Source organism: Lactuca sativa, chromosome 8 (genome assembly GCF_002870075.4).
Source record: "Lactuca sativa cultivar Salinas chromosome 8, Lsat_Salinas_v11, whole genome shotgun sequence".
NCBI classification, from domain to species: Eukaryota; Viridiplantae; Streptophyta; class Magnoliopsida; order Asterales; family Asteraceae; genus Lactuca; species Lactuca sativa.
The window spans coordinates 184,449,486-184,469,953 of NC_056630.2; the positions used below are offsets into that span (position 1 = coordinate 184,449,486).

General features: G+C 32.4%; 1 protein-coding gene and 1 pseudogene across 1 annotated transcript; both read left to right on the top strand.

Annotated features, from left to right (window-relative positions):
* The first annotated feature begins 7,259 nt into the window (after positions 1–7,259).
* LOC111918994 (glutamate receptor 3.6-like) lies at positions 7,260–18,109 on the top strand (annotated as a pseudogene).
* A 1,633-nt stretch (positions 18,110–19,742) lies between these two features.
* Positions 19,743–20,216, top strand: LOC111918989 (zinc finger BED domain-containing protein RICESLEEPER 4-like). The gene has a single exon (XM_023914599.1). The coding sequence runs from the start codon at positions 19,743–19,745 to the stop codon at positions 20,214–20,216; it is 474 nt and encodes a 157-aa protein (XP_023770367.1).
* Positions 20,217–20,468: the final 252 nt, after the last annotated feature.

Sequence of the window (20,468 nt, forward strand, 5' to 3'; positions counted from 1 at the left end):
GGGTGGCAATTGATGACATGACACGAAACAAAATTGAGACAAAATTGAAATTCCAATTCAGGCCAAGTGTCAAGTGTAAAAAACATGATGTCGTGTCGTGTTGTCTATGATCACATGTGATTATTTGAAAGTACACACCACCACCACCCGTGATTATCTGTATATAATCAGATGTGATTATTTGTATTTAATCACATATGATTTATATGGACAATATTTTTTTTTGTCCATATAAATCATGTGATTAGATACATATAATCACACGTGATTATATATATTTAATCAAATGTGATTAGATATATTTAATCACATGCATCATTATTGCATTCTCGATTTAATAATTATTTTTTGTCAACTTTAATCATATATGATTAGATACATATAATCACATGTGATTATATGTATCCAATCACACATGATTTATATGAAAAATACTCATTTTTTAGTTTTCGTTTCAATAATTATTCTCATGTATTTAATCACATGTGATTATAATTATTTAATCACATATGATTAATGTGGACATAAATTTGTTTTAATTTTCTTGATTTAATCGTTGTTCTCGTGTAGATCATTGTATGTGATTATATATATTTAATCACATTTAATTTATTGAATCAAGAACGTGAAAATAAATATTTTTCACATAAATCGTATATGATTAAATACACGAGACCAACTATTGAATTAAAGCGCAATAATGAATATTGTCCACATAAATAATATGTGATTAAATACATATAATCACATGTGATTATATGTACCGAATCACATATGATTTATGTGGACAAGATTCATTATTTTTTTTGTCAATTCAGTAGTTGTACTCACGTACTTATATTGATAATATTCATTTTTGCATTTTTTATTCAATGTTTTTTCTTATGTATTTAATCATATGTGATTATATGTATTAATCACATATGATTAATGTGGAAAAAGAAAAACTATTAAATCAAAAACGCAAAAATGAATCTTGTGTACAAAAATCACATGTGACTAAATGTACAAGAACAAACATTGAACAAGAATGCGAAAATGAATATTGTCCATATAAATCATATCTGATTAGATAGATATAATCTCATGTAATTAAACACACAAGAACAACAACTGAATCGAGAACGCGAAAATGAATCTTTTCCACATTAATTCTATGTGATTAGATATATATAATTACTTGTAATTATATGCATTTAATCACATACGATATATATGGACAATATTTATCTTTGTGTTCTCGATTCAATAGTTGTTCTCTTGTATATAATCATATGTGATTATATGTATCTAATCACATATGATTTATATAAGCATCATTATTTTTTTGTCCATATAAATCATGTGTGATTAGATACATATAATCACATATGATTATATGTATTTAATAACATATGATTACAGTGGACAAAGAACAATTACTGAATCGAGAATGTGACAATGAATCCCATCCAAATAAATCATATATGATTGGATACATATAATCACATGTGATTATATGCATTTATTCAGATATGATTTATGTAGACAATATTTACTTTTGTGGTTTTGATTGAATAATTGATTTTGTGTATTTAATCACATGTGGTTAGATGTATATAATCACATATGATTTGAGGTGGACAAGATTCATTTTTGCCTTCTCGATTCAATACTTGTGCTCATGTACTTAATCACATACCATTATATATATAATCACATTTGATAAAATACATGAGTACAACTATTGAATCACCAAGAAAAAATGGACTATGTCCACATAAATCATATGTGATTAGATTCATATAATCACATGTGATTATATGTATTTAATCATATATGATTAATTTGGATAAAGATTTGTTTATGTGTTCTTGGTTCAATATTTGTTATCGTATATATAATCACATGTGATTTTATGTATCTAATCACATATGATTTATATATACAATATTCGTTTTTTCCAAATAAAATCATATGTGATTAGAAACATATAATCACATCTGATTAAATGTATTTAATCACATATGATTAAAGTGAAAAAAACAATTATTAAATCGAGAACGTGAAAATGAATCTTAGCCACATAAATTATATGTGATTAGATCCACATAATGACATGTTATTATATATATATATATATATATATATATATATATATATATATATATATATATATATCTAATCGCATATGATTTATTTGGAGAATATTCATTTTCGTGTTCTCGATCCAATAATTATTCTCGTCTATTAAATCACATGTGTTTATACATATCTAATCACATATGATTTATGTGAATAATATTCAAATCCATGCTCTCAATTCAATAGTTGTTATCATATATTTAATCTTATGTTATTTTATGTATTTAATCACATACGATTAATTTGGACAAAGAACAACTATTGAATCGAAAAAACAAAAAATGAATCATGTGCATATAAGTCGTATATGATTAGATCATATAATCACATGTGATTTGATACACAAGAACAATTACAGAATCGAGAATGCATAAATGAATTTTTCTGCTTGTCTCAATAGAAAACAAACTATATTCTGCATTTCCTTGTTGACTCTATCAGATTAGGGTATCCATGAACAATAACATAAAACAAGTAATGCGTATATAATAGGAGAGTTAATGTAACTCACCTCCTTGAACTTGAAAATTAGCTAGCATGAGCAAGATGGATCATTTCCTCTCCGAGAACCTACACAAAATTTATGACAATATTTAGCTTGTGTTTTGTTGTATTAATCTTATAAATCTTATGTACATATTTCCTTATTTTCACTTTGATTGTAGTGCTCTGTTTGGGATATGTTTTCTTACCTTTCAACCCATTATTAAATTTTGATAAAATTATATTGGTAAAATTTCCCCTTGTATCTTTTCATAAATATAAAGATCTCGTTCTAATGAGTTTTGGTTTATTTTATATTAAATTTACAAGTTAATAACTTTTAGCTATCACTTTCTGGACCACTCAACACTCTTGGAATAAATCGTACTAATCTACTAAGAATTACATCAGTCCCTTTATATGCAGGAAACTATACATCTATATCTAACTATAGGCTTTGGAATTTTGGCATTTGGAGTTTTGATGAACTTATTATGATTTTTTTGAAGACAATGCATGAAATTTGTGACAACATGGACCAGCCAGAGAAGATTGCCAATTTTACCCCTCAATGATTTGGAATTTCGAATTGTGATTCAAATTTTGAAGAAACTAGACACATTAAGATTTCCAGAAAACTAAGTCTCATGATTTTTAGGTGTTCTTATTGAATTACACGAATTTTAGAAGTTGGAGGACCGATTTGGGAAAATTGATCATAATAGCTTTTAAATCACTTTTGGTGCTCAATTAAGGACTTAATGGTTAAGCCTTAAGTTTATAACTTTTAACATAATTATTGGTTACTTATTAGGCTAATGAGATGTGAAATTCAATCTAACATAAGGGCCTTAAAGCTTGTCCTTATAAGGGTTCAAAGCTAAGGATTTTCACATAAAATAGTACTTTTACACTTACTAGGTTCTTTCAGACAATATGAAGAACACCTTGTGTGCATGAAATCCTACATTGATAATCAACTCTCTGATAGTCTCCAATCCATCCCTAGAGCAGGACCAAAAAATTTTGTCGCGTTTTTTTATCTTATTAGTAACTACATTAGCATGTGGACGTGGGAATAAAAAATTATAAAGTTGATACAATTGGCATTTTTACATGAAAAGTGTAAGTTTTGAAATAATAGTTTGCATCATATAAGAACACATAAAAGTTGATTTTCCCCCGTAAACTTGCACCGCGTGTCAAGGAAATATCAATTGCCTCTTGTACATCATAAAACATACATAGGACGTCATATACGCAACATGATTGTGGTTGGGGAATAATAACAAACAACTTAGTTGTCTTACAGAATAAAAGTGTGTTTACTCTTTTACAAATAAATTTAATATTAGTTTCTTTCAGACCATTTCATCAACACCTTGTGTGTATCAAAGTCTACACCAATCTCAACTCTCAATTTGAGTAAATATACGTTCGTTTTCAATCAAAATCATAAAGTCTTATTGTGTTCTCCAATAAAAAATAACAATTTGCACAAAGTATTGATTAATAATTGTAATTATAAATTGGAGAGTACTGAATATGAGATGCCAACAAGGAACAAAAGAGAGACAAAGGAATTACAAGTTATCATTGTAAAGTGATGGTTGGAGGCTTCCATATGGAACTTTTTCATTTATATAGAGAGAAAGAGGAACACTATAATAGAATACCATGAATTCTCATAAGTTGTCGATAAAATAAGAATATATTATAAGAGCTAAAACTGTAAAGTGCTTAAGATTGAAGAACCGGAAGACACATAAGAGAAAACTCACATAAACACCAACAAAAAGGATCGGACCCGTAAGCATTCTCAAATACCCATCTCTCGTTAACTGCATTCTTCTTCCAATATCTCCTGGTAGGAAAAAAACAAAACGGGCGTTGGGATGGGAGAATTCTATTATTCCTGATTTTGAATCTCATTTACCTTGATCACTACTAAAAATTAAAATTGATTCGGTATAACGATGTATAAAAGCAAATTAGGGCTCCAAATTATAAGAAAACGAAAATACAAAATTGAAACCTTCTTGTGCATTCGTCGATGTTAAAGAAGGCCTTATAGATATCGAGGGAAGAGTATGAGATATGAATAGAGTGACAATCCTCCGAGTATCCAAATACATAACAACCACTGGTTTCGACATCTCCGACTCCACCAGTTCACCATTGTGCAAAACTGAATCTTCACTCGCTTTGCTCTCCGTTTCCACCTTCGCTAAATGTTTCTAGCACTTTGATGACAGGTATAGTGACATAGCTTGACTACACTAATTTTCATTCAGCAAACCGATGGTTAAATACTTGAAATAAAAAATTGTTGCCAACCTTGAAGTGAATTCCTTTCATCGCCTATGAGAAACATGTTAAAACCTGATCCAAACTCGGAGATTATAGAATCGATGGTGGCGATAGGTGTCGTCCGTGAAACTAGCGAAGGCGGAAATGTCGTTGCAGATCGGCGCAAGGTAGATTGATTGTTGAAGATCAGAGAGGGTAGAGGCAGAAATGGGGCATTGTGTCGACGAGTAGAAAGAAAAAAAGAAAGTGGCTCATGTTTAATAGTTTAAATTTGTTCTCAAATATTCTCAAATTTAAAATTGGTCTCATTTGAATATATATATATATATATATATATATATATATATATATATATATATATATATATATATATATATATATATATATATACGGCTAGGTTATAATGTGGATGGACAATTACTGCGCGGACGTGTGGACAGTGTTATTCTATAAGAATTACTAAGAGAATAAGTTGTCTAGTAATGCAAATACGTTCAACCATACAAAAATATCGTCATTTTCATGCATTCTTACTAATTCTTATTCATTTTTTTTCTCACACATCGTTTTTTCACTCATTTTCATTGTGACAGAATACGAATCAATAAACATCCAACATCCTGACAACATTATGACAGAATGAAAATAATAATACAAAGTCTATAATAACCTTATAAACGATTTAATTAGTGAGAATGTGTGTTAATGACAATAGTTATGTAAGATTGAACGTATTCATATTATCAAACAACATATTTTCTTTGTCATTCTCATAGAATAGCATTCTCCACACGTCCGTACAAAAAATATCAATCCACATTTGAACCTAGCTCTCTCTCTCTCTCTCTCTCTCTCTCTCTATATATATATATATATATATATATATATATATATATATATATATATATATATATATATATATATCAGGGGCGGAGACAGTGAGGGGGCTGACGGGTGCTCTACCCTCCAATCTCTTTTATAACTTCAATTATAGAATATATATATATATATATATATATATATATATATATATATATATATATATATATATATATATATATATATATATATATCAGGGGCGGAGGCAGTGAGGGGGCTGACGGGTGCTCTGCCCCTCCAATCTCTTTTATAACTTCAATTATAGTGTGTATATATATATATATATATATATATATATATATATATATATATATATATATATATATATATATATATATATATATAATAGTCCATGCAGTAATCTTTTAGCCGACGTTCGTTGTTAAGCCCCTCCGAATCTCTTTTATAACTTGACAATCCTGAAGAATAGACTTCAATTTTAATTATTGATATTCTTATTTAGACGGTTTTTTGTTTATCAGTTTCTTATCGAATTTTACAAAGTGTATTATATTATTTGGTTATAAAAAATAATTTAATATTCTTATTACAATATCAGCCCACTTAATTAAGATATATATATATATATATATATATATATATATATATATATATATATATATATATATATATATAAAATATGTTGTTTGATAATATAAATACGTTCAATCTTACATAATTATATATTGTCATTAACACACATTCTCACTAATTAAATCATATCTATACAGTTATTATAGAATTTTTTTTATTATTATTCTCATGTTGTCATAATGTTTATTAAATCATAATCTATTAGAATGAAAGTGAGTGAAAAACGTTGTGTGAGAACAAAAATGAATAAGAATTAGTGATAATGCATGAAAATGATGATATTTATTTGAGGTTGAACGTATTCGCATTAATAAACAACTTATTCTCTTAGTAATTCTCATAGAATAGCAGTGTCTACACATACGCACAATAATTGTCCTTCCACATTATAACCTAGCCGTATATATATATATATATATATATATATATATATATATATATATATATATATATATATATATATATATATATATATATATATATATATATAAAAGAATCTCCTTTTACTTATTTTATTTTAAAAGGCATGTGCGTACACACTTCCCTAATATGGGTTTTGCCCCTTCATGTCCTTAATTTTATATATACTAGTTTGGGGTCCTCAAGAATAAAATTCAAGCACCTTTTTCCGTTTTTTGGTTTTATATAAGTATAAACAATAATTAATATAAAGTATTCCTGATTAGCATTATCTTCGATCTTAATGATGTAAGCAAAATACATAAGGTATGATTCTTTTTACTTATCTAAAATGAATCTTATACAATTTAAAATAAACAAAATAATTAACCTTGGGCTATATTTTATCTTCAATCAGTATTTTAATTCATAATATCTGTCAAAAACTAAAATGTCACAGTGATATCAAACATATTTCAATATTAAAGATTTTTGGGCAAAGTTTGACAGATCTCCCCATTAGTAGTATGTTGAATTCTTAGAACATGTATGGTTTCACCTAGAATATAGAGCATATCAGACATACTACCCATATTTCTACTAACTGCTTCTTCCCTTGTGCAAGAGACTTCTATCACTACTTTGTCTGCTCTTCTTTGATGCCTGCTTACATTTCTCTGTAACTCTCTCTCTCTCTCTCTCTCTCTCTCTCTCTCATGGATGTTTCTCTGTAGAAAGCTCTGAGGTTTTTGACATTTAGGAGCTTTCATGGTTGATTTTTCTAGTTCATAATCAATTTGCTCTTTTGTTCTTTAAAATCCCCCTTTTCATATGTGAGTTGAGCATAATTTAGTAGATGGGTATTAAATACTCTGATGTTCTATCATCTTTTAATGCTGGTCAGTAGATATTTGACGGGTTTTATTGAATCCACATTTCAACAAACAACTTTTGTTGTCTCTCAGTTGAGCACTAATACTGCTACTACTACATTAGTTACTTTTTATTATTATTAAGGTTTTGATCAATTTGGAAATCGGTAAACTGTGTTTATCAGGGTGTTGTTTTCAATGACAAGGTGTGTGGAAATAGAATTTTGAAGAGATATGGCTGTGAATCAAGTTTGGGGTTTGTTATTGTTGTTGGTGGTGGTGGTTTTCTTCAATGGATGTTTCATTGAGGAGAAGTGGCACTGCGTCCAAGCTCATGTACATAATTGAAACCTTTTTTGGCTACATAGAAAATGAATTATTTTTGTTATCATTATGCAAAACCCAGGTTTTTATTCTTTCAGATTCCTGGATCCAAGAAGCTGAGGAATGCTAGTTTTCCTTCAAGACCAGAAGTTGTAAAAATTGGGTCGATTTTGACCTTCGATTCGATCATAGGCAAAGCTGCGAAAATTGCATTGGAGGCTGCAGTAGAAGATGTGAATTCTGATCCAACGGTTCTTAATGGAACCAAGCTAGAACTAACCATTCATGACTCAAATTCTAGTGGCTTGGTGAGTATTATGGAAGGTATGTCTTCTAAACATTTGCTTACTATGATAAATATATTATGGTGTCTTCTTTTCATTACTTTTTCTGTGTAGTATAAAAAGTATCCAAACAGGAATATTTGTCTAGTGATAAATATATCATGATATCTTTCTAGGCATAGTGTTGTAACAAAGAAAGTAAATCATTAACTAAAGAAGAAATTTAGAAGAAACTCTTGAACAATATGGGTAAAATAAATTTATCTAATTCACATTTTGTAAACGTATGCTAGGAAAGAAGAAAACAGAATAAAGAATTTGTAACTGAAAATTGGAGAGGTTATCTGATGCATTTAATATCAATTAGTCAAACATAAAGGCACTTTGATAATTTTATCCCATCTATTCTAAACAATGGGAACTTTGTTCGTTGAAATGTAATTTTGAGTCAACAAATCTACAGAACTCCACCTTTACTCCAAAGGTAAGTCCCACAATCAAATATCCAGTTTCCAGTATGAAGCAAATGAAGACAACGTCAGAATCTCACTTCCAGATATCGGTTGTGATCTCTTGAGTCGTGACATTTTTGAACTAGGCCTCAACAAGCTTATGGTGTAGAAGTGTGAAAGAATAAACATCTATTTATAATTGAAACATCATAACTTTTTTTTGGAGTCGATGTGGGAGCCCTTATAAATGATATGCCTTCTACCTTCTATACTCATACATCTTTTTTCATTCATTTTTTAGCCAAACATATTAAGGTAGGTTGTTCAAATTTAAAGTATGTCCTAATTTTTTTTATACATATAATTCATTGTACACATTTAAAGTTAGGCGGGTCATGCGATCCGCCTAGGCTCTAAGTAGACTCCGCCTTGAATGAGCTCCAAAACTTCAAACATGCTCCAAAACTTCAAAAAAGTGCTCCAAAAAACTCCAAAGGTTCTCCAAACACTACAAGGAAAAAGGCAATTAGCGGCGACAAAAGTCACCGCTAAAGGGTCACGAGGCGACAAGTCGACGGTATTAAGTCGTTGCAACTGTTCCGTCACTATTAATCAATTTGTCGCCACTAATGATTGTGTCCCCGGTAAAATGTGGAGTCGCCGCAATGCTTATGTTGCCGCTAAAGAGTAAAGTCGCCGGTAATAGTGTCATCGGTAATAACAATTTTCATTTTCTAATTTTTTTTAATCAACAATTTGGTTGCCGGTAAAAGTGTCGCCGGTAATTACATAAAATAACAAAAAGTTTACAATTCTAACAAGTATTTTACTTTAAACAATTATATTATGTTGTGGTGTTGCTCCTTTTTACCGTCGATATATATATATATATATATATATATATATATATATATATATATATATATATATATATATATATATATATATATATATAGCATTGTATAAATACGTTGCAAATAAGAAATTTAAAAACTAAAAAAGACATGAAAATATAAATATGAAACTATAGAAATATAACATTATGAGTTAAGTTGAAGATTATAAGTTAACTATAGAACTTATTGGTTAATTTGTAGTTAGTTTGGGAATAAACTAGAAACTTTCTAGTATTCGTATATAAGTTTTTAAACAATTTTATAACATTTTTTGTGTTTTTTTTTTTCCAATTATAACAATAATTTATTTTTATTTTTTTCAGTTATAGCATCCTACTTATACCAAAACCACATACTTTCACATAATAGGTAAGAGCATGGAATTCACATACTTTCACATACATATACCACATATGCACCAAATACAAATACATTCACATACACACATAATAACATCCTACTTAGACCAAATACACATACTTTCACATATATAGATAATAACATTCTACTTATACGAAATACACAAATTTCACATTCATATACCACATATACAACAAACATACATACATTCACATACACACATAATAACATCCTACTTATAACAAATACATATAATTTCATATATATAGATAATAACATCATACTTCTACCAAATACTCATATACCACATATACATCAAACATACATACAATGACATATATACATCAAATTTACATAGATTCATACAAATATCAAATATACATACATATGGAAATTTTCACATAATTGATACAACTACACATAGCTTGCAATTAAACTCAAATATCACAATAAATTGAAGTAAATAGAACCTATAGTGGCGAAAATCAACGAAAATGTCGCCGGAGAAATTGGTCTTCAACGGAAAATACTCTCACACGGCCGGTACAGTAAACCCAAAGACAAAACGACCAAAACCACTAAAATTGAAAAATAATTTGCAATTAATCATCAAATGGAGCTATAAATTGATGTTAAAAGAGAAAGAAAAAGAGATATAAGAACTTCAAGTTACCTTTATACCCGAGATGGAACTAGAAATTTGTTGTTTTCGTGAGTTAACCCGTTTAATTGAAGCCCTAAACACCTTTCATCCCTAATATCACAATGTGGGGAGATTTCTTGTTGGAATCATCGCAAAAAATGGGGCAAGAAGGAACAAAAGGCGTTTTGATCGAACACAGGAAGCAAAAGAGCAGAATGCGTCGGTTTTTTTTTTCTTTTTATCTGCGCATGCTTTTAGCGGCGACAATGAAGGCCTTACCGACGACAAACGTTAACAACGACGACTATCTAGAGGGAAGGGTACCACGTCTTTTTTTTATACCACTATTAGCGGCGACGTTTTCGACTTTTAGTGGCGAAAAAATGTCGTTGGTATTGGTTTTGTCCAGATAAAAGGCCCCAACCGTTTGTTAGATACTCGATCGAACGACTGAGGTGTATAAGAAAGGGATAACGCGGATTCGGATGAAAAGCCTTTAGCGTCGACACAATTATCGGCAACACAGGTTTTTAGCGGCGACTCTACCATTTGTCGCCGCTAAAAGCTTGTGTCGCTGGTAATTGTGTCGCCGCTAAAGCCATGGTTTCTTGTGGTGAAAATTCTAAAGGAGCACCAAAACTCCAAAGTTGTTTCAAAATTCCAAAGGTGCTCCAAAACTCCAAAGATGCTCCAAAAACTCCCAATGTATTTTTGTCGCGAGAAGGGTCAAATAGAACTCTGATACTATGTAAACTAATGAAAAAAAGAACCCAACGTGGCTAGGGTTTCGTTATTGAGAAAAATGTATCTACAAAGAAAAGAAAAGAAAGACAACTATAAATAAAACAATATTTCAACACAATATTGTTATTATTGAGAAAAATGTATCTATAAAGAAAAGAAAAGAAAGACAACTATAAAAATGTATCTACAAAGAAAAGAAAAGAAAGACAACTATAAATAAAACAATATTTCAACTATAAATAAAACAATATTTCAACACACTATTACTATTATGCTAATTGGGCTGGAAAGCTAAGGTTGCGTTTAGTTGTAGAAAAATTGGTTGTTTTCTAGAAAAAAAATTCAAGAAAAATGAGAATTTTGAAAACGTGTTTAGTTTGTTTATTTTTCTAAAATTTTCACGGAAAATGAAAATGAAAATTTTCCGTTCTCTAAAATTAAAAAGAAGTTGGAAATTTTTGGAAAACCGATAATCATTATTTTCCACATTTTTCTAATTCCAAAATTCTTCTAAAATATAAACACATACCCACTCCTACCCCATCCACCTCTATCTACCCCCACCTTAACACCCCTAACCCACCACACCCCTACCTACCAACACCCACCCACTCCCAAGCCTACCCTACCCCAACCCACAAACACACACCCTTACAAACACACACACATCGCTACAAACATAGACACATACATACTCACACCACCCCCACCCTTAACCACATCCACACCCCTACAAACATACAGCCCCCAAACACACACACACACACCCACACCCACCCACACCCCTACAAACACACACATGCACACACACACACCCAACACCGCTACCACAATCACCGACATACCATCAACATAACCACCACCATTACCCATCACCAGCACCAACACCACCGCCGTCGCCATCACCACTACTGCCACAATTTTTGTCGCCATCACCACTACTACCATTTTCTAAAAATGAAAACCGATAGAAAAATACATATCTAAACACGTTTTCTAGTTTTCTAAAACTGAAAATGAAAAATAAATAAGTTTTAACTAAATGTGTTTTCTAAATTTTCCAATGAAAAGTGAAAACGGAACACAATAACTGAAAAGGGAAAAAGAAAAACGAAAAATGTAAACTATTTTTCCGTAACTAAACACAATCTAAGTGGGCTAAGAAGCCCATTACAAATTAAGCCCAACACACTATTACTATTGTGCTAACAGATACCAAGATAAACTAAACAAACTCTGTAAATAAAAAATATTTAACATAACCCTAGAGTGTTTTGTTGGATACAAATCAGAAAAACAACAAAATGTTTATGTACACACATGAAGAAGGAGAAGTGAAGGTCGTTCTTGTATTCTAATACAAACACTTTTATTATCAACACCAAGAACAATATTTTACATCTGTTCACATATGTATATATAGAAACTAAATCGATATGACTCTTAAGCCTTAACCATCACACCCTTTTATCTTATTGTTAAGATAAATAAGATATATGGGTATATTTCATTATAAATATCTAGTGATCACAATACAATGAGTGAGAAGGAAAACGAGCAACAAGCTACTAAACCTTTTTTAATGATAAATACAAATTCTTTTGAAGACTATATCTATAGATCTAGGGTATATAACATTGATATGCATGATCCGTTGTACTCTATTAAGAAGCTCCACCACATTTGGCGATAGGAAACCAAACGTATCAAAGGCGAATGGTATAAACACATGTTGATTTTACATGCACGATTTCTCATGTTTTGTGACATTGCATGTAACAACTTTGAAAGTTGTTTGCCTTACCTTGAAACCCCCATGCCTCAAGCCGACGAGAGGGGGATACCCCTGTAAAGTCAACACAAGTGTGTCTCCCTCTAACCTATCCAAAAACCAATACATCAACCGATCTAAGGATTGGAATCCCTTATTTCAGGTCAGTCAAGAAATTCATAGGTGCCTCTTTCTTGGCAGAAACCCTGACACACTTAAATATGTCAAACAAAACATCCCTAACCATATCTGTCAGTATTTGAACACCGGGAGTTCTTTATGCTCTCCAAAAGATTTCAAACATGCCTTATGGCAAACCAAACATATCTCGTCAGCAGGAAATGTTGGGATCATGGCCGATATTTAAGGATAGTACAATACTCCACAAGAGACGATATGTTGGCCAAGCCCATCTATAGGGATAACTAGAAGAAAATCTTGAGCATATGGTGCTCATAAACACTAGCAAACTTTCTGCCGAACTGACATGTCGAAATGCACTTTCATATTTGGGACAATTTTACTAAAAGGGGCACTCGTCAGTGTTTGTTGGGATTTAGAGGGGGCAGTGTCCTTATTAGTGAAACTGCTAAAGTCAATGCTTGGAAGCTTGTTACGAAGAGAAGCCAATGCACAAGCATAATCAGAATCCATAATGCATATGCCACTATCCTATAAGATATGGTCTTGTAACACCCAAGATTGGGTCTTTGAGGCAACAAATGCATATAAGGTAGCCTCTGCTACCAAGTACAAACCCAAACCACCAAAGCTAATGAGTAGGAAAGCACTTTGCCACTGTATTAACACTAATAAACATAAATAACACTAATAAACATAAATAATCCTAAATTTATCTTATTATTTCAATAGGTTTCACATTTTTTGTTATTCCTTATAAGATTATGATCTTATGACCTCTAAGTCCCTTTGTTGCAACAGCTTTGCATTTCATGGAGAGTGAAAGTGTGGCATTAATAGGTCCAGAATCATCGTCCCTAACTCATACAATCTCCTATGTAGTGAAAGAGCTCCAAATCCCCCTAGTTTCATTCACAGCCACAGACCCTACATTATCCTCGCTTCAATTTCCTTTCTTTGTCCGATCAACTCACAGTGATCTTTTCCAAATGGCTGCCATAGCAGACATAATTGAGTACTATGAATGGAGACAAGTGGTAGCGATTTACATAGACGATGATCATGGGAGGAATGGAATAAGTTCATTGGCAGATCAATTAGCTTCTAAGAGGTCTAAGATCTCCCACAAGGCAGCTATCAATCCCGATGCAACACGTGGAGATATACAAGATGTTTTACTTCAAGTTTCTTCCATGGAACCAAGAGTTATTGTTGTCCATACTAGCACCAAATGCGGATTAAACATACTTGATGTTGCTCAAGATCTTAGTATGATGGAAAGTGGGTACGTTTGGATCACAACGGATTGGCTTTCTACCATCATAGACATAAGCTCCTCACTCCCTACACGATCAATTGCTTCTATGCAAGGAGTTATTACACTGCAATCATACATAAAAGATTCAGAAATTAAAAGCGAGTTCATAATGGAGTGGGAAAACTTGACCAAAATGGGCTTGAGTACTTATACTCTGTATGCATATGACACTATTTGGCTGCTTGCTCGTGCTCTTGATGATTTCTTTCATCAAGGTGGAAACATTTCCTTCTCAAAAGGTCCCGAAATGAAGGACTCACAAGGCAGATTATTGAATCTTGATTCTTTTAGTGTTTTTAATGGAGGGAAAGTCTTGCTTGAGAACATCTTACAAGTCAAAATGAACGGAACAACGGGACCGATCGAGTTCACTTCTGATAAAAACCTCGTTTTTCCGACATTTGAAGTTCTTAATGTGATGGATACGGGCTTTAAAACAGTTGGGTATTGGTCAAACTCCTCACGTTTGTCAACTTCTCCTCCAGAAACACTCAACTCAAACCTTTCAAACCTATCTAGTTCATCTGAGCTATTGTCTGGTGTAATTTGGCCGGGTGAAACCATTAAAAAACCTCGTGGATGGGTTCTCCCAAAGAATGGAAAAGAGTTGAAAATCGGGGTTCCAACTCGTGTCAGCTTTCAGGACCTAGTGGAGGAAGTTAAAGGGACTGATATGTATGTAGGATACAGTGTGGATGCGTTTATTTCTGCAGTAAACGTGCTTCCATATCCTTTCCCATATAAGATCTATACGTATGGAGATGGTCATAACAACCCGGATTACACTGATCTAGTGAGCTTAGTAAACGCTGGTGTGAGTATTCCTTTCTAACTATTTCAATCTTTTCTGTTGAAACAAAGTTAAATTTTTAGAGTCTTTTTGGGAATTACTGCAGGTCTATGACGCTGCAGTGGGAGACATTGCGATCATCACTAACCGGACACTTTTGGCAGATTTTACACAACCATTTATCGAGTCTGGCCTAGTTGTGGTGGCACCAGTCAGGAGGCTAAGCTCTGGGACTTGGGATTTTTTCAGGCCATTTACTGCTGAGTTGTGGTGTGTAATTGGGATCTTTTTTCTAGTAGTGGGAGCAGTTGTTTGGATTCTAGAACATCGCCAAAACGATGAATTTCGTGGTACTCCTAGACAACAGGTTGTCACAACCTTATGGTAAGTGTGTGTGTGTGTGTGTGTGTGTGTGTGTGAAAGGATGTGAAAACAGCTAGGGGAGTTAAAAATAGAAGAAGATTGAATCTGCATCTATTCAACTGTTATGACAGAAAACAAATTAAGGGAAACAAACTATTTATAATGCAAAAATATAAAAACTACCAAATCTGGAAACATCAAGAGGCATACCCACTGATCTACCACACAACACAAAAGAAGTAGCTCACAACTAATGCAATTAAGTTTTGTATCTTTATTCAAGAGAGTTAGCATCCATTATGATGATTATTTGTTTTTATCTTGTCACTAAAGGTTTGTGTTTGGTTCCATGCAGGTTTAGCTTTTCTACCCTATTTTTCTCCCACAGTAAGTTATACTCTACATGCTATATTATACACACACACATATTCCTTATGTTGAAGATTTACTTAAACTTAACCATTGTTGATGCAGAACAAAACTTGATGAGTGGTCTAGGTCGTTTCGTATTAATAATATGGTTGTTCGTGGTTCTGATAATAAGCTCGAGTTATACCGCAAGTCTCACCTCAATCTTGACCATTCAAAAATTATCTTCGCCTATTGAAGGGATCGACAGTTTAAAATTAAGCAAAGTTCGTTTGTCCGAAACTATTTGATTGAAGAAATTGGCATTTCGGAAAGTAGACTTGTTCCTCTTAACTTGCCGGAAGACTATGAAAAAGCCCTAAACGATGGTCCTGACAATGGTGGTGTTGTTGCAATTGTTGATGAGCGTCCATACATTGAACTTTTCCTTTCGACCCGTTGCCAATTCAGAATTGTTGGTCAAGATTTCACCAGAACTGGATGGGGATTTGTAAGTGAAGTACTCATTTTCGTGTTATGTTTGACTTATATAGTCAAACCGGATCATTTTTAAACTTCAAATTTCATACAAACTTCCTTATTTTCCACAAAAGGTTTGCGAAAACATTGAACTTCATACCCAATAGCGTCTATTTTGACCAATATTAGATTCAAATCATAAATGTTTCTATTACAACCTCCTACTTTCATTTCTTTCTATTACAACATTGTACTTCCATTTTTTTTTATTAAGGCATGGTACTATGAAAACTCTATCCTTTTATAGCATTCTACTTTCATTGTATTTTTTTTAGGACATTATAATTTGAAAAATCAATCTAATTATAACAATGAAAATCACTTTTTCATTGAATGAGATGGCTTATAATTGGGTAAAATTTTCATATACAATGCTCTAATAGGAAAAATAAAACAAAAGCACGATACTATAGTAAACAATTTATTGAAAGTACATTGTTATTTCTAGGATTTTTCTTTATTCTATTTTTGATTTCTATAATCAAATTAGATCAACAAGTTGGCTATTTCTTTGAAAAACTATGTTCAATTTCATATGTGACAATTAAGCCAAGATCTCTTCGTTAGTTAGGGGAGGAATCTGCCCAAATCAGATTTTTTGAGGAAGGTATTGAGAGATTTCTAAACTTTATATTTGATAGGAAGTTTTTGATTTTCCACTGAAATTATTTTGCTAAAACATTATACTATATAACAAATAACCTCTGTATTATGTAATTTGACTTGAACTCATTACTTTTTATGTGTTTAACTTCCATAGTCAAACCGACAGTAGTTGACTATTTCGGGTTCATGATGTCTTGTAGGCCTTTCAGCGAGACTCTCCTCTTGCAATGGATATGTCAAATGCGATTCTCAAACTATCAGAAACCGGAGAGTTAGAAAACATCCACAAGAAGTGGCTAAGGGAAAGTGCTTGCAATTCACAAGGAACAGAGTTTTCAGTAGACAGGCTCAAGCTAAAGAGGTTCAAAGGCCTATTCATAATAATTGGATTAGCTTGTTTTCTTGCACTTTTAGCATACTTATTGCTCGTCATATACAAATACACTAAACACAAGCAAGATCCTATTGAGTCACCTGGAACAACACCAGGACGCCTACAAACGTTCATTTCATTTATTGATGAAAAAGAAGATTTGGTTAATACCCGTTCCAAGAAAAGGCTCAGACAGGAAAGTTCACTTCGAAGCAACAGAGATATTGCATCTTTAAATGGGTATAGAAGTACACAGAAAGAATCATCTTCAATCACAATAGAATGTTCACAACGTGAAGATTGATTATAGTAATATATATATGCAAAATGTGTTTTTCCACCTATGCCATATCAGTATCCAAGTGGCGCACAAGTCCCCAAAGTTGATTAGGCAGTTTTGGTTTGTTATTTGTTGATAACTGGCTTCCTTTTCATTGTATAAATAGCATAGTTTTACTAAATAATAAACTTTTTAGTATTTCTATTGATGATTGGTTCGAGTTTCATAATATTTATGACTCAAAATGGTTCATCGTGTTAAACTAAAACTGTATGTACCAGTCGAACCATAGTTTGCCATTGCTAACTATCATGAATATTTTTGATTCATGGCAAACTCTTTAAACCATCGTGAACCCAGGTATAAAGCATAGTTTACCCTCAGATGCCATTGCTAGTTCTTGTTAATTAGCAAGGTTCTAAATAACATTAGGCGTGGCTTTGGCGGCAATGTCAAACTTCAAGTTTTTACGAGCCATGGCGAGCCACGTCGTTAGTAAGACGTAACTTAAGGTGACAATTTTGTATATAACTAATATTTTTATATGTATTTTGTGCTTGTTGGTACAGGCCCTTTAAAAACACACACACAACACACACTACTCACGAATGTATGTGAACAAAACTTGTTCTTTATATTCAATAAACAAAGTTACAACTAATGCAAGAAAAGCTACTGCTATATATACTACTCTAACTATGCTATCTAATCTAATTAATAGATCATAATCATGTTTCACAACTTACTCCTAAAGTAAAGCTAGATATGGGATAAAACCCCTCATGAAATCGGTCTTGCTTTTGAACAAGTAAACCTTTCTTATTTTCCATGTTTATTATTTGTGGATATCCTCCATTAGTTACCAATACCCGTGAGCTACAGGATCATGACCCATTGACCCATAAATAAAACTATATTGAACTGTGATCCAATGACCCGTACGTGTGACCCGATAAACGATTAACCCAATAGTGTTATCATTCATTTTTATATACATATATGACTTCAGGCGGCATTTTGTTAAAATTTGATGTTAAGTACAAGCCTTGGAGCATGGTGCATCATTGCAAAGCCATCGCGAGCTTTTCAGAACATTGTTAAATAGTTAAATAGTCATATTTTATATCTTCTAAGGACCCTTATGTAATTTGTATCTATATATAGAAGTCAATATATGAAACCCTAATTTACGGGTTTTCCACAATATTCATCATACTAGAATTATCCCTGGAAGCAAATCTCGCCTACTATTTTTACCGTATTAAATTTATTTCTTGATTTTCCATTAGTAGATGTGGAAGATGTAAGAGTGACATCATCGGTAGGCATGGCAATTTAATCCGACCCGTTGGGGAACCCGGTCACCCCGCCTCGATCGAGGATGGGTATTCCCTGCTAAAGCGGACATCGGGTATGGGCCTGGGATCCCCGTATGGCAAAAATTGGGGATGGGGCCGAGGCCGGTTTTCTTATTCCCCAACCCGCCTTGTCCCCGTTTATATTATACCCACATATTACGTAGATATTTGAAGTAGCCCAAGTCCAGATTTGAATTTCTTTTATGCGTATATAGACTTTCAGTAGGCCCAATTTTGTTTGAACCAATTTCGATTTAGCAAACAGCATATGCCAATACTCAATCGGCAATTCCAAAAACACAATTAGACATACAATCCTTGGTGTGGTGCACATGCGACGAACATGTTTGGCAATTCGACTCCCCACTGCTTTATAGTGGATTTCAAGTAACTTTTTTGTTTTGTTTCGGTTGCACAGTGATTTTCAAAGATGAATCATTGGGTTTTTATTTTAATTAATGTTATTATTTATAAATTATGTTTGTTATAGATGGCTACTTCAGAAAATGATAAACAAGCAGCCATGAGTGACGAACATGAAGATATTAATGAACCAGAAGGTCAAGAACCTATAGAAAATCATACTCAGTATCCCAAAAAAATGTTGAAATTGGCTGCTTGGAACCATTTTGATCCAGTTTATGTTGATGGTGTTCGAAAATGGGCGAAGTGTATACATTGCAAGAAAAAACTGACCGGTAGAGCTACTGATGGAACAACACATTTGAAAGATCATCACAAGATACGCCTTAGGAAAGATACAAGGGACATTAGGCAACGTATATTAGTTCAAGGCCATAAACTATTGATGGTAAAACCTTATATGAGTAATTATGCCTTTGATGTTGAAGTATCCAGAGATGAATTAGAAAAGATGATTATAATTCATGATTATCCGCTCTCCATTGTTGAACATTATGGTTTTCGAAAGCATACTGAAAGTCTTCAGCTTTATTTAAGCTAGTGTTGCAAAACTCAGCCTAGGCGGGCGATTAATGGGAATTGGGTAGGGGCCGAGGCGCCTAATTAGGAATTGGCAATAAAAACTCGGAATCGGTCAAACTCGGTCAAAATCAGCTCCAAATCAGTCAAAATCAGAAGAAATTTGGAATAGGTCAAAAAAAATTAAAAATCAGAAAAACTTAGAAATTTCATCTTTCTTTTAGAAAAAAATGTATAATTCTTATTGACATTCATCTATTTTGTTATAATTCTA

Coding starts and splice junctions, on each gene's coding strand:
- LOC111918989 (XM_023914599.1), top strand. CDS start 19,743: ATGGCTACTTCAGAAAATGATAAACAAGCAGCCATGAGTGACGAACAT.